We start from the raw sequence: 12,636 nt of genomic DNA, 5'->3' as shown, positions 1-12,636 counted from the left end.
CCTCAAAGAAAGTAATTGATACATGATGTAAGTGTGATGTTAACTTGTACATAATTTCTTATTACCTTTTCATTACTAATTTAAATATCACCGTCAATACCTCGGTAGGTCTAGGATAATCCCTTGTTCCAAAATCTGGATATATTTACAAGTAGCCAATTAAGAATTATATGTTACTAATTGATACATTAAGAAAAGTAGAAGAACTGAACCCATTGAATTATAAGAAAGAAAAATGTAGAGACTGAAACATGAAACAATGTAACTTGTAAGCAACACTGTGGTAAGAAAAGTACAAAAAAAGCATTTCTCAATCATCAGCATTAACTTAACTTGAAAGTCAAAATGTTAGAACATATCATTGGAATCTAAAAAGACATGTTATTTATGTTCTGTGGTTAAAAAACAAAAAAACATTTAATTTATACATTTATTCCTGTCTAAAACTTTCAGGTCCTATGTTGCTTTGTAAATGCAAATGAATCAAGTAGAGCTACCTCATCTTTTTAGTCTTCTTCTAACACTATAAACTACTGCAAACCACTTTCTTCTCCATCTCATAGGCCAATGGCATGGAAAATTCAGTAGAGTTTTCTAGACTAGAATCTGCAAGTTTGTCGCGTGCGAGAAGTTATTCGAGACAGTTTGTGGCTCTTCGCTTACCTGCCGAGAAAATCGCCTCCTGTGCTTTCCCCAGTGTTTCATTACAGCTATCATTAATCTCCAGATGGTGTTGTGTTGAAGACTACTTGAGTTATGAGCATTAAAGATGTACAAAGTGAGGGCTATTGTTGATACTCCTCCACTTAGTACAAATAGTATGAAGAAGCTGTTGGGGCTGAGGCTTGGACTTTCATCTTTTGCTTCCACACTCTCACATTTCTCATTAGCAATCATGCTATCCTCCAAATCTCTAAACTTCCCAGTTTCAGATACCTTAAGCAGCGCTTCGTTAACATCGGTTAACAGCGGAGAGCCTCTCGGGAATGCCTGCAGGACAATGGGAACTATAGATGAAAATTGAATTCTTGAAATGCAGAGAATTACATGTGATTGCAAAACAAGCGAAGTAGTATACAAACAAGATCTTACAAATCCAAATCCTCCGACTTTGGAGGTTGGCCCGGAAACCATAAATTCATTGCAAAATCTTGCCAGGAATATTTTTACAAAAGGCACTTCAAGAAAAGCAGCTGCTATCTCCTGGTTTCTGAGAGCTTCAGCATAATCATCAGGTGTCGAGTAGTTTTTAATGTTTTCAGGGCGAAAGTGTAGAACTTCCTTCAAATATCTTGCAACAAAGGACCCTCTGCCATATCCAACTAAAGCATTCGCTCTTTGGAGAGTTTCGATATTTGTTACAGTCGGTTCGAGCTTTTGAATAGTGAGCATGCTGGTAAGATTGGCTGTGTATATCTGAGTTATCACAAGTGCCACAAATAGCCAAACCACCATGGTCACCCGCGACAAGTTACTGTGCAACATACTACCTTTAGTCAAGAAAATCAACCAATATGATGTTAGATTACATGTTTTACCCCAGATGGAAACACAACAATTCATCAGCTGAGTTAATTTAGTTACCATGTAAGGAGAAGAGAGTGGTGAAGGATGAGCAAATCAAGGTTCCAGCTACATTAAACATTGAACCGTCATGTCCGGGATAGTGATTCCGTTCTATGAGCCATACAACAAATCCATTGTAGACGTTTACCACAGCAATTACAATCCACATGGTCACCGTAAAGGGCTTTGTGAACAACAATGCTCTATTACTTGTGTCTTTCGTGGCAGGAACTATCATCACAAGTCCTGATTCAGAGTAGGGCTGTGTAAATTCCGCATGTTCATAGCGTCGTGATATTATTGCTATATCGCCTACGGCTGCATCTAATTTCTTTATAGGCAAGCAGAATAAAAAAAAGGATTGTTAGAAGGAGAGATTTCAGGCTTTTATGAATCAACTAAAACACAAGAATATCTTCGAGCAGAGTTTGGATAAGATGAGATGGCAGTCCATGCTATCATGTTATGGCTGATATGAAAGAAAACTCTAATATGCAAGCAAAGAAAAGCAAGTTGTTCTTGTAGCCATATATTAAAGAAAATATGAATATTTTTCCTTACCTTCAAGTAGATTTGCTCCACTAAATCATCATACGGTCCATCGAAAGGATAGAACTGGTACAGCAGAGGGAAGCGCAGGTTGTCTAAGGTTGCTTTAAACAGATCAATTGCAAGTCCATTGAAGGATAAATTGTTTCCTGTGTGATCTTTTTCCACATGAACATACTGTTTGAACATGGAACTAGTTGGCACGCCAATCCTCAATGTGTTGCCATCTGTTGGTATGGTCCATCCCTTCGGAGTATCTGAGGATCCACCTGGCCAAAACACTTGGCCGAGATCCTTCATCGACAAGCTAGAAGACGAAAGTTCCCCCAACTCTTGTGAGAAGCCTATTTTATCAGACCAGAAGCCTAGTTCCCTATAACTCCTCCCCATCACATCGATAATCTGAAAAGTATCCGCTGGGGCTAATTTTCTGTCCTTAAACTGAATCTTTCCACCAAGTCCTTGAAAATCAGTGAGCTTGATCTTTTCCAACACGTGATGACCCTTTTCTTGGACTTCACTCATTGCCATAGCTGCCACTCTTGCAGCATCATAAGCATGGACTGCAAAACTACCAGGCTCGTGATTGTCCTCATCAGGATACTCTAATCTAAACCTTCTACTGAACCGAAGATAAAAATCATGAAATTGAGGATTGATTTCTGGGAAGTAGCTCTTGACTCCAACAACTCCTTGAAGTAAAGAGTTGATAGAAACATTGAAAGAATGTGCAAGGCTTGTGAAAGAATCAGTAGTGATCCAAACATACTCTTTTCCCATCATTCCCAACTCTTTTGCTATCTCAAACAGATGCAGTGACAAATTGGACGACATATGAACTACGAAAATTCTGCTTGACCCTCTTCTTAGCCTCTCTAGTTCTTTGGAAAATAAATCAAAATCAAACTGTGAGAGGCCAACAAATTCACTTACTTCAGCTCCTACATCTTTGAGGGAATGCACAAGGTGAGGAAATATTCCGGTGGTCGATAAATCTCTATCTTCATATATGACATTGACTAGATGCCAATCCCACGAACCAATAATAGCAGCTATAGCGCTCATTTGATTTAACTCGGAGGGAGAAGCCTGGACCAAAAATTTGAACCTCTCATTTGCCCACTTTGGTATTTCATTAGCTAATGTCAGAACTGGAATCTGATTCTCACTTCCAACCTCGGCAACTATGGATGCTGCTTCCCAGGTTTCCGGTCCTATAAGAACCTGAACTTGTTGCATACTGATCAGATCTTTAGCTGCAAGTCAAATAGCTCATTTAGATTGTGTTTTGGATATAAAATCTGTTAGATGCAGAGGAAGTAGCTGATTTAAACTAGAATTTAATGAAGAAACCAGGACTCTTTCTACATCAAAAACAGTTCATTTGACACAAATAAAGTACGCATTCGATAAAATTAAAAAGAAATAGAAACTCTTATACCTGCAAGAGCTGCCAGGCTGGGATCACTTTTGGAGTCTCTGGTGACAAGACTGAAATTTTGATTGCTGAAGGAGTTAAAATCTTCTAAAGCCATCTGCATAGCTAAAATCTCTTCCTTACCAATCCTGGAACCCTTGTCTACAATGGCCCCTATTCTGCCCTTTCCACTATCCTCCATCGTTGAGTTCGTGTTTCTTTCAGTTTCATGCTTTCCAGAAACTATCAGCGAAAACAACAAAAAGGAAAACAGAAAGAGAAACTTTCCCATTTTTCATGAGAGGTATAAGCTAAAGGCTCTGCTCTCTCCTGTCCAATATATATGCAGTATGAAACCCCTATCCTTTTCTTTATATTTTTCTTGCCAACTAAGGAAAATTCCACTCTTATAATAGAATCCAAATGACAAGGAAATTATAAGATTTCAAGTTGGTAGCATGGACCATTCCCTCTGAGAGTTTTGACTCTGCCTAGAATAATGAGTTCAAATCTTGACAATCAACATTAAATTCTAACCACCATGGAAGACAGAGATTATTTAATAGCAGTTTGAGATTGTCATTACAAGTGTTCAGACTGTAATAATATGGCCATGGGCCCCCTCCAATGCATGGTGAAGCTCAAAAGTATACCAGAAATTTCCAAATCCTTTATCAATACAAACATATATCAGAGACACCCATTTCCTATTTGTACAATCCATCTCTTTCCAACCTCCTTAAACAACTCAATGAACATGAATTACTGAGAAATACATGGAAGCAAATAGGTTTAAATCCCAACATTTTCGCCTTTGCTCAAACTTTCTTTAAAAACTTTCTGGCCCTAAACTATTACGATTGTGTCTATCTAGTCCATAAACTTTAAAGTTTCGAATAATCTACACAATCTTTGTACTTTAAAAGGTTTTTAATAGGATCTTTTAATTTGTGTCTAATAGATCCTTGCGTTAACTCCTGCATCAGTTTAAGGACTACATCACCGACTCGAAATCAGCCTACCACTCAATCCTTAAATATATGTTAGATTGCCATAAAAGCGTTAAGCCTGATAGAGTTAATAATAGAAGCCTATTAGACACAAAATCAAAAATTTAGGGAAAAAGATTTTAAAATACGGGACCAGATAGACATAAACCTAGCCGTTCATGGACCAAACTTAAAATTTAACCAACTTTTCTTGTTTTCGTAGCCATCAACATGAATCTCAGGTTACCCATTTTGAAATCCAACCTCAATTTCTGTACAAAGCTCAATCAAAATGTCTCAAGGCAATAGTGTACTTGGTTTATGAAACGCAAGACAAAAGGGAAAGTCATTGGAGTAAAGGAAGAACACATTAGAAAAATGAAGAATATTCAAAGCTGAAATACAAAAGTGAATAAAGAATTAATAAGCAGTTGACTATCCTGGTCGTGAGTCATGGAGATGGAACCTCTGAGGATTATTTTGTATATTCAAAGAGATGACTCAAATATGGAATTGAAGCTTTCAAGCTGGCTTCCATTTTTTATTTCCTGAAGCATTTTCCTAGATTTCCTGTTTCGACTCCAAGAAAGTTAGGGCAATCTTTTAGGAATTTCCTTCCATCCTTGGTAAGTTGAATCATTCATGCACACCCATGAAGACCTGGTAGTACCATTTCTAAAAAAACAAATGTATATACAAATTTGTCCTTTAATGTCTTCTCATTCTAAATATTATCAGATTATTAAAGAAAAAAAAAACATTCAGTCAACCTATTCATACATTAACCAATAAAAAAATAATAATGTTTAAGACCTAAAAACATTTAGCTCAATTGTTTAAGACATTTATTTCCAATTAAAAAGTTATGAATTCGATCTATACTCTCATATATTGTACTAAAAATGCTCAAGTAGTTAAAGGATGTATTTTCGACCAAAATATTGAGAGTTCAAATTTTCACTCCTACGTGTCATTGAATTAAAAAAAATATATCTTTAAGTAACATTTGATAAAAACACATCTTTTACTAATTTCAAATGAAATTTTTATTTCAAGGAATTAACCATTACATTTATGAAATTTTAGGAACACTACATCGTTGTAATAAAAGTACTAGGGCCACATTTGTATTGGCGCTTACTTTTTCTTAATACACCAAGTAGACTTGGAGAATACGAACTCACGACCTCTTAGTTGAAGACAGATGTCAATTACCGCGTTAAGCTCTGTTGGCGTTAAGTTGTACTTAGATTGTCACGAGTGAAACATTAGAAGAGTTTAAACATTACAAGAGTCCAAGTATAAAGACAAATGAGATATATTAACCCAGACTAATGACAATGAACCTTTTGAACTATTTCTGGACATGTAAGCACATGAAATTCAATAATTAGATTAAGGTGTAGGATTGATGAATTAGAAGTATATTTTATGTGTAAATTATTTACGAGTCAAATATTTTGACCGGTCATGTTACCTTAATCCTCATTGGTGTATGCAGCAAACAAGATACAACTGTACAATACAAAAACGACATTATGAGTAGTTGGTAATGTTAAGACTTGTTGGAACCAATCAAAGTCTCATGACATAATTTTGGAAATATTAGGATGGAAAGTCCTCATCTTTGTCTTGTCTTCTATCCACAAAATCGTTTTATTTTGTAGTTTGTACCATTTCTAACGTTGTTGTTATAAGACATATATCATCGACTGAAATGTTAAATGTTTGAATATCTACTTTTAAACGTTACTGAACTAAAAACACGGTACTTAAATTCTACAACTTAATCTTATTGTTTGAAACCACAGAGGTACAATTAAACAAAAGAAAGAAAAGTATGAACATATCATTTGAAACAAAAAGAGTTTTTTGAGTTAAACTATTAATTTCTACATATCTGTCAAAGACTTTCGATAACTGTGTTAGTTTACAAATCATCTAGTTTCCATACTTCCAACTGAAGCTACCTCATCTAAACACTCTGAACTACATCAAGCACATTTTTTTCCCTCTAATATGTCAATGGCATGGAACTTCCGTACAGTTTTCTAGACCTGAATTTGCAAGTTCGTAGCATTTTGAGAGTTGTTAGGGACGGTTTGTGGCACGTCGCTGACCCGCCGAGAAAGTCCCCTCCTGTGATTTCTCCAGTGTTTCATTACAACCAACATTAATCTCCAAATAGCGTTTTGCTGAAGACAAGATTTATGAGCATTAATAATGTACAATGTGAGTGCGATTGTTGAAACTCCTCCACTTATTACAAATAGTAAAAAGAAGCTGTTGGGGCCGAGACTTGAACTTTCATCTTTTACTTCCCCATCCACACATTTCTCATTAGCAATCATGCCGTCCTCCAACTGTCTAAACTTCCCAGTTTCAGATACCTTAAGCAATGCTTCGTTAACATGCGGTAACAGCGGCGAGCCCCTCGGGAATGCCTGCAGGACATTGCAAAGCAAGAACAAAAGTTAGTCTTTTTCAAGTGATTTCTGAAATGGAATGCGGGGAATTAAATATAATGCAAAGCAATCATAGCAGCTAACAAGATCTTACAAATCCAAATCCTCCGACTTTGTAGGCTGGCCAAGAAATCATAAACTCCTTGCAAAATCTTGCAAGGAGTAGTTTTGCAAAAGGAACTTCAAGAAAAGCAGCTGCTATCTTCTGGTTTCTGAGAGCTTCAATTAACCCATCTGGGGTAGAGCATTCTTTTATGTTTTCAGAACGGAAGTCTAAAACTTCCTCCAAATATCTTTTAACAAAGGATCCTTTGGCATATCCAACAAATGCATTTGCTCTTTGGAGGGTCTCGATATTCCATACGGTTGGTTCAAGCTTTTGAATGGTGAGCATGCTGGCAAGATTGGCTGTGTATGTCTGGGTTACCACAAGTGCCATAAATAGCCAAGCCACCATAGTAATCCGCGACAAGTTACTGTGCAGCCTATTACCTATAGTCAGTCAGCCAACATGATGGTAAATTATCAGTTTCATTTTATTTTTTCCAAACGCAGAGGCAAGAACAAAAAAAAACTCATCGGCTATGTTGGTTACCATTTAAGGAGAAGAGAGTGGTGAAGGATAGGCAAACTAAGGTTCCAGCTTGATTAAACATCGACCCTTCATGTTCGGGACAGTGATTTCGTTCGATGAACCAGACAACAAAGCCATTGTAGACAGTTACCACAGCAACTGAAATCCACATGGTCACAGTAAAGGGCTTTGTGAACAACAATGCTTTATTACTTGTGTCTTTTCTGGTAGGAACTATCATCACTAGTCCTGCTTCAGAATAGGGATGTGTAAATTCTGCGTGTTCATAGCGTCGTGTTATTATTGCTATGTCACCGACTGCTGCATCATATTTCTTCATTGGCAAGCAGAACAAAAAAAGATTGTTAAGAAGAAGAGAAACACAATAATTTGTATATAGCTGATAAATTATGTGGAAAGAAGCATTTTTCAATGAGATTTCAATGTCAGCTTTGATGACTCAACCAAAACAGAAGTATCCTCAAACAAAGTTTTGATAAGCTGCACTTGTAGCCACATATTAAATAATGACTATTTTTCCTCACCTTCAAGTAGATTTCCTTTACTAAATCATCATACGTTCCATTGAAAGCATAGAATTTGTGCGGCAGATGGAAATGCAGATCATCTAAGGTTGCTGTAAACAGATCTATTGCAAGTCCAGTGAAGGATAAATTGTTTCCTGTCTGATCTCCTTCCACATTTACATACTGTTTGAACATGCAATTAGTTGGCACGCCAATTCTCAATGAGTTGGAATCTGTTGGTATGGCCCATCCTCTTGGAGTAGCCGTAGATCCACCTGGCCAAAACACTGGGCCAAGATTCTTCACCAACAAGCTAGCAGACGAAATTTGCCCCAACACCCGTGACTGTGAGAAGCCTAATTTTTCAGACCAAAAGCCCAGTTCCCTATAACTCCTCCCCATCACATTAATGATCTGAAAAATATCGGCTGGGGTTAGTCTTCTGTCCTTAAACTGAATCTTTCCACTCAGTCCTTGAAAATCAGTGAGCTTGATTTTTTCCAACAAGTGATTACTCCTTTCTTGGGTTTCACTCATTGCCATAGCTGCTGTTTTTGCAGCATCATAAGCCTGTACCGCAAAAATACTAGGCTCATGGTTGTCCTCATCAGAATACTCTGATCTAAACCTTCCAGAGAACTGCCGATAAAAATCATGAAACCGAGGATTATTTGGGAAGTAGCTCTTCACTCCAACGACTCCTTGTAGTAAAGAGTTGATGGAAACATTGAAAGAATGTGCAAGGTTTGTGAAAGAATCAGTAGTGATCCAAACATAGTCCTTTCCCATCATTCCCAATTCCTTTGCTATCTCAAATAGATGCAGAGACAAATTTAAAGACATATGAACTACAAAAATTCTACTTGACCCTCTTCTTAGCCTCTCTAGTTCTTCGGACAATGAATCAGAGTCAAAATGTGGGAGACCAACAAATTCACTTATTTCAGCCCCTACATCTTTGAGCGCATGCACAAGGTGAGGAAAAATTCCACTGGTCGATGAATCTCTATCTTCATATATAACATTGACCAGATGCCAATTCCACGAACCTATAATAGCAGCTATGGCCTTCATTTGATTAAGCTGGGAGGGAGAAGCTTGGACCAAAAATTTGAACCTCTCATTTGCCCACTTTGGTATTTCATTAGCTAACGCCAGAACTGGAATTTGATTCTCGCTTCCAACCCCAGCAACTACAGATGCCGCTTCCCAGGTTTGTGGTCCTATAAGAACCTCAACTTGTTGAATGCTGATGAGATCCTTAGCTGCAAATTATAAAAAGTTCATTTAGAACATGTATAGGATATAAACTCTGTCTGATGCATATAAAGTAGCTGGTTTAAACTAGAATGTAATGAAGAAACCAGGACTCTTTCTACTTCGAGACATTTCATTGGATATGAACAGGAATGCGGTCATTAGATTTAAAGAAGAAATAGAAGCTATTACCTGCAAGAGCTGCCTGATTGGGATCACTTTTGAAGTCTCTAATGACAAGACTGAAACTTCGATTGCTGATGGAGTTAATGTCGTCTATTGCCATCTGCATAGCTAAAATCTCTTCCTTGCCAATCCTGGAACTCTTATCTACCATGGCCCCTATTCTGCCCTTTCCACTATGCCCCATTGTTGACCTCGTGCTTCTTTCGGTTTCATGCTTTCCAGAAACTACTAGAGCAAAAAAGAAAGCAAACAGAAAGGGAAGCTTTCCCATCTTTTCTGAGAATGAGAGGCACATGCCAAAGGCTTTGCTCTCTCCTCTTCAATACATATATATAGTAATCAACCCCTATCATTTTCTTTTTACTTCTCTTTCCAACTAAGAAAAGTCATTTCTTTTCTCACACGTATCTAGAATGACACCGAAATAAGATTTTGACGGCATGAAACATTTGAAGATTTTAGGCCTCTGAGAGGTTTGACTCTGTCAAGAAGAATGATTGAGAGATTATTGACAACCAACTTTAAGTTCTCACCACCATGCATGGAAGATAGTGATTATTTCATAGCAGCTTTAGATTATCATTACAAGTATTCAGACTGTAATTAAGCATTCCAGAAATTTCCAAATCCTTTATGAACACAAGCATATATCAGAGACATCCATTCCCTAGCTATTTGTGCAATTCATTTCCTTCCAATCTCCCCAAACAACCGACTCCCACCCCACATTGGTTGAACTCAAAATCAGAAACTCAATGAACATGGAGAACTTAGAAAATATGGTAACAGAGCAAATGGGTTTAAAATCCCAACTCAAATTTTTAATTTTAATCCCTAAATTCTTTCTTTAGAACCTCTTTAATTATCTCTTCCCCATTATAGTATAAAGTATGGCTTGCAGTTAACACGAATCTGTCTGAGTCCTCAGGTTTACCAATTTCCAAATCCAATCTCAGATTCATTCAATACACATCGACTTGGAAGCATAGTGGGATTCGTGAAATGCAAAACGAAAGGAAATATTGAAAATGAATAATATTCAAAGTTAAAGAACATAAGACTTTCCTTTCCTGGTCAAGAGTCATGGAGGTGGAATCACTGAATCGCTGTTTGGATTCCGAGAAAGTTAGGGTAAATTTTCGGGAATTTTCTTCCATTCTCGTAGGTTGAATCGTTCATGCAAGTCCTCGTAGACTTTGCTACGTACCATTTTTCTCTCTCTATCTCATAATAAAAAAATAAAATTATAAGGTTAGATATATATTTTTTATTCTTATATTCAGGAGTACCCGCTTTCACCTAAAGGTTAGTATCCAAGATTAGATACCTTCAAAAATTATAATTTAATCCCAAAAAAATCATTTCTTAATAAATATTAAATTTAAATTTAAATCTCATTTTGTTGAAAATTATATATTGGAAAATTGGTGGATAGAAAAAATCTTTATATCAATATTTCATACTCATCTCAGTGCATATCACATACATATATCAGTAGTCAAACAGATAGATAGATAGATAGATATATATATTACAAAATTGAGTATCCGTTTTTTTATAAAAAAAAAGTACTATATTTGATAAAACTGGGTGGGGATGTTATTTTTCCAATTTTACTTTTTTTTGCAACTGCCCCTCGTATATTTTATGTTAGTTTTTAGATTTTCAAAAAATCTATTTTTTTAAATGTATATAAACTAGTAATAATTAATGAGGTTCATATTTGTCGTGATTTTACTAATTTAACATGCGACCTGGTTTTTTAATATTGTTATGTTTAACGTGGAATATATTGAAGTCATATAGCAGAGCTAAAATAGGTACTAGGTGTAACAGATATTAATAACAAAATAACAATGAGAGTTAAAATACTATTTTTAAAATTTTAAATATTATAATTGATATTCCGAAAGTTCAGGAATCAAAATTATTTTTAAATCTAGATATTATCAAACTAATAAAAAAAGAAATTTTCATACTATAATTAATAAATATAATAATTAAAATACATTTTTCATCCCTATATTTTCAACCTCATAATATTTTGGCCCTCGGCTCATATATTTTCTTATAATATTTAAATTTTTTTAGTCTATTTTCTTTTCTTTTTTTAGTACATCAAATATAAGTAGGGATTCGAACCGTCGACTTCAAAAATAGAAGGTAAATATTTTTTTAGTCAAACAATTGCAGGGGTAAGAGATCAAAACATCAACCTTTATTATGGCGATATGTGCCTTATCTACTGAATAATATGCTCAAATAGAATTAATGAAAGTGTAGATATCTAAACTGTTGAACTATACTCATGTTTGCTTCTTTGTAGTCACGTAAGCATAACTTACCCAATTAACATATTAATAACCTCTATTAAAGATTTTTGAATCGTGATCCTCCCCTTGTTTAAATTATAATGTTTTAAAAAATAATTTAGTCTTTGTAATTTAAAAAATATAACAACTGTTGTAATCAATTCATGCAATTGAGATGAAGTTTGTTGAGTCCATTAAATTTTTTTCCAATCAAAATTTTAATGAAATTTTTAACTTAGGAATTAAACTATTATATTTCTAATAGTATAATTAGTATAAAGACCTTCAACTTTGAGTTACGGTAAGGTATGCTTATGTTGATAGGTTAAAATTTGTAATTTATCAATATTATTTAGTCTGATATTCTGACCGTTAATGATACATTACTATGATATAATAATCATACTGAGTCTTACAGAACAGTAAAAATTTGGCATAGAAAAGGGGAAAAATTGTACTCAAAAAGAGAAGAAAAGGGGGGAAAATCCACAAGGTACAAAGTCCTCGGCTATGCCACTTCTTGTTCTTGTCCACTCCACACAAATGACAAGACTATTATTTTGCTTTGTTTGGTCTTCAGTCCATAATTGCAACTCTAGCTAGCCGTGTACCAAAGCAAACTAACGAAACCAGGTGATTGGGTCCAAAGGAAAAAAAAAAAAAAAAAAAAGACTAATTCAGTGTACCTTCTATTAGTAACAATTTAGTCTTTGAACTTAAATGGGTAACAACTTAGTCCTTATCGTGAAAAATTTTTGTTAAGTTTCTTATATATATAGATTGATAAACTAAAG

At 35.5% G+C, this 12,636-nt stretch overlaps 2 protein-coding genes across 2 annotated transcripts; both read right to left on the bottom strand.

Moving 5' to 3' along the window:
- Positions 1 to 293: 293 nt before the first annotated feature.
- LOC111010574 (glutamate receptor 2.8) lies at positions 294 to 5,192 on the bottom strand. The gene is made up of 5 exons (XM_022284036.2): positions 3,557 to 5,192; positions 2,128 to 3,371; positions 1,585 to 1,897; positions 1,093 to 1,490; positions 294 to 990 (listed from the first exon to the last, which is right to left on the bottom strand). Exons 1-5 carry the CDS (start codon positions 3,822 to 3,824, stop codon positions 595 to 597), a joined length of 2,619 nt encoding a protein of 872 aa, XP_022139728.2. The 5' UTR covers positions 3,825 to 5,192; the 3' UTR covers positions 294 to 594.
- Positions 5,193 to 6,340: 1,148 nt separating this feature from the next.
- Positions 6,341 to 10,751, bottom strand: LOC111010573 (glutamate receptor 2.8). The gene is made up of 5 exons (XM_022284035.2): positions 9,537 to 10,751; positions 8,106 to 9,352; positions 7,582 to 7,894; positions 7,081 to 7,478; positions 6,341 to 6,965 (listed from the first exon to the last, which is right to left on the bottom strand). The coding sequence occupies exons 1-5, from the start codon at positions 9,823 to 9,825 to the stop codon at positions 6,573 to 6,575; spliced, it is 2,640 nt and encodes an 879-aa protein (XP_022139727.2). The 5' UTR covers positions 9,826 to 10,751; the 3' UTR covers positions 6,341 to 6,572.
- Between the last annotated feature and the right edge of the window lie 1,885 nt (positions 10,752 to 12,636).

This window comes from Momordica charantia, assembly GCF_013281855.1.
Source record: "Momordica charantia cultivar OHB3-1 chromosome 11 unlocalized genomic scaffold, Mcharantia_2.0 BLBB01000011.1, whole genome shotgun sequence".
Classification (NCBI taxonomy): Eukaryota; Viridiplantae; Streptophyta; class Magnoliopsida; order Cucurbitales; family Cucurbitaceae; genus Momordica; species Momordica charantia.
Note: the sequence above shows the minus strand (reverse complement) of the source record. Positions and strands in the feature narration are given on the sequence as shown.

What these genes read in the sequence shown, in the direction of transcription:
- LOC111010574 (XM_022284036.2), bottom strand. Translation starts at nt 3,824, where the DNA reads ATGGGAAAGTTTCTCTTTCTGTTTTCCTTTTTGTTGTTTTCGCTGATA. An exon ending in TGGAGCAAATCTACTTGAAG is followed by an intron (nt 1,898 to 2,127) that starts GTAAGGAAAAAT and finishes TTGCCTATAAAG; the next exon opens with AAATTAGATGCAGCCGTAGG. An exon ending in AAGTCGGAGGATTTGGATTT is followed by an intron (nt 991 to 1,092) that starts GTAAGATCTTGT and finishes ATTGTCCTGCAG; the next exon opens with GCATTCCCGAGAGGCTCTCC.
- LOC111010573 (XM_022284035.2), bottom strand. Translation starts at nt 9,825, where the DNA reads ATGTGCCTCTCATTCTCAGAAAAGATGGGAAAGCTTCCCTTTCTGTTT. An exon ending in CACTCTCTTCTCCTTAAATG is followed by an intron (nt 7,479 to 7,581) that starts GTAACCAACATA and finishes GACTGACTATAG; the next exon opens with GTAATAGGCTGCACAGTAAC. An exon ending in AAGTCGGAGGATTTGGATTT is followed by an intron (nt 6,966 to 7,080) that starts GTAAGATCTTGT and finishes AATGTCCTGCAG; the next exon opens with GCATTCCCGAGGGGCTCGCC.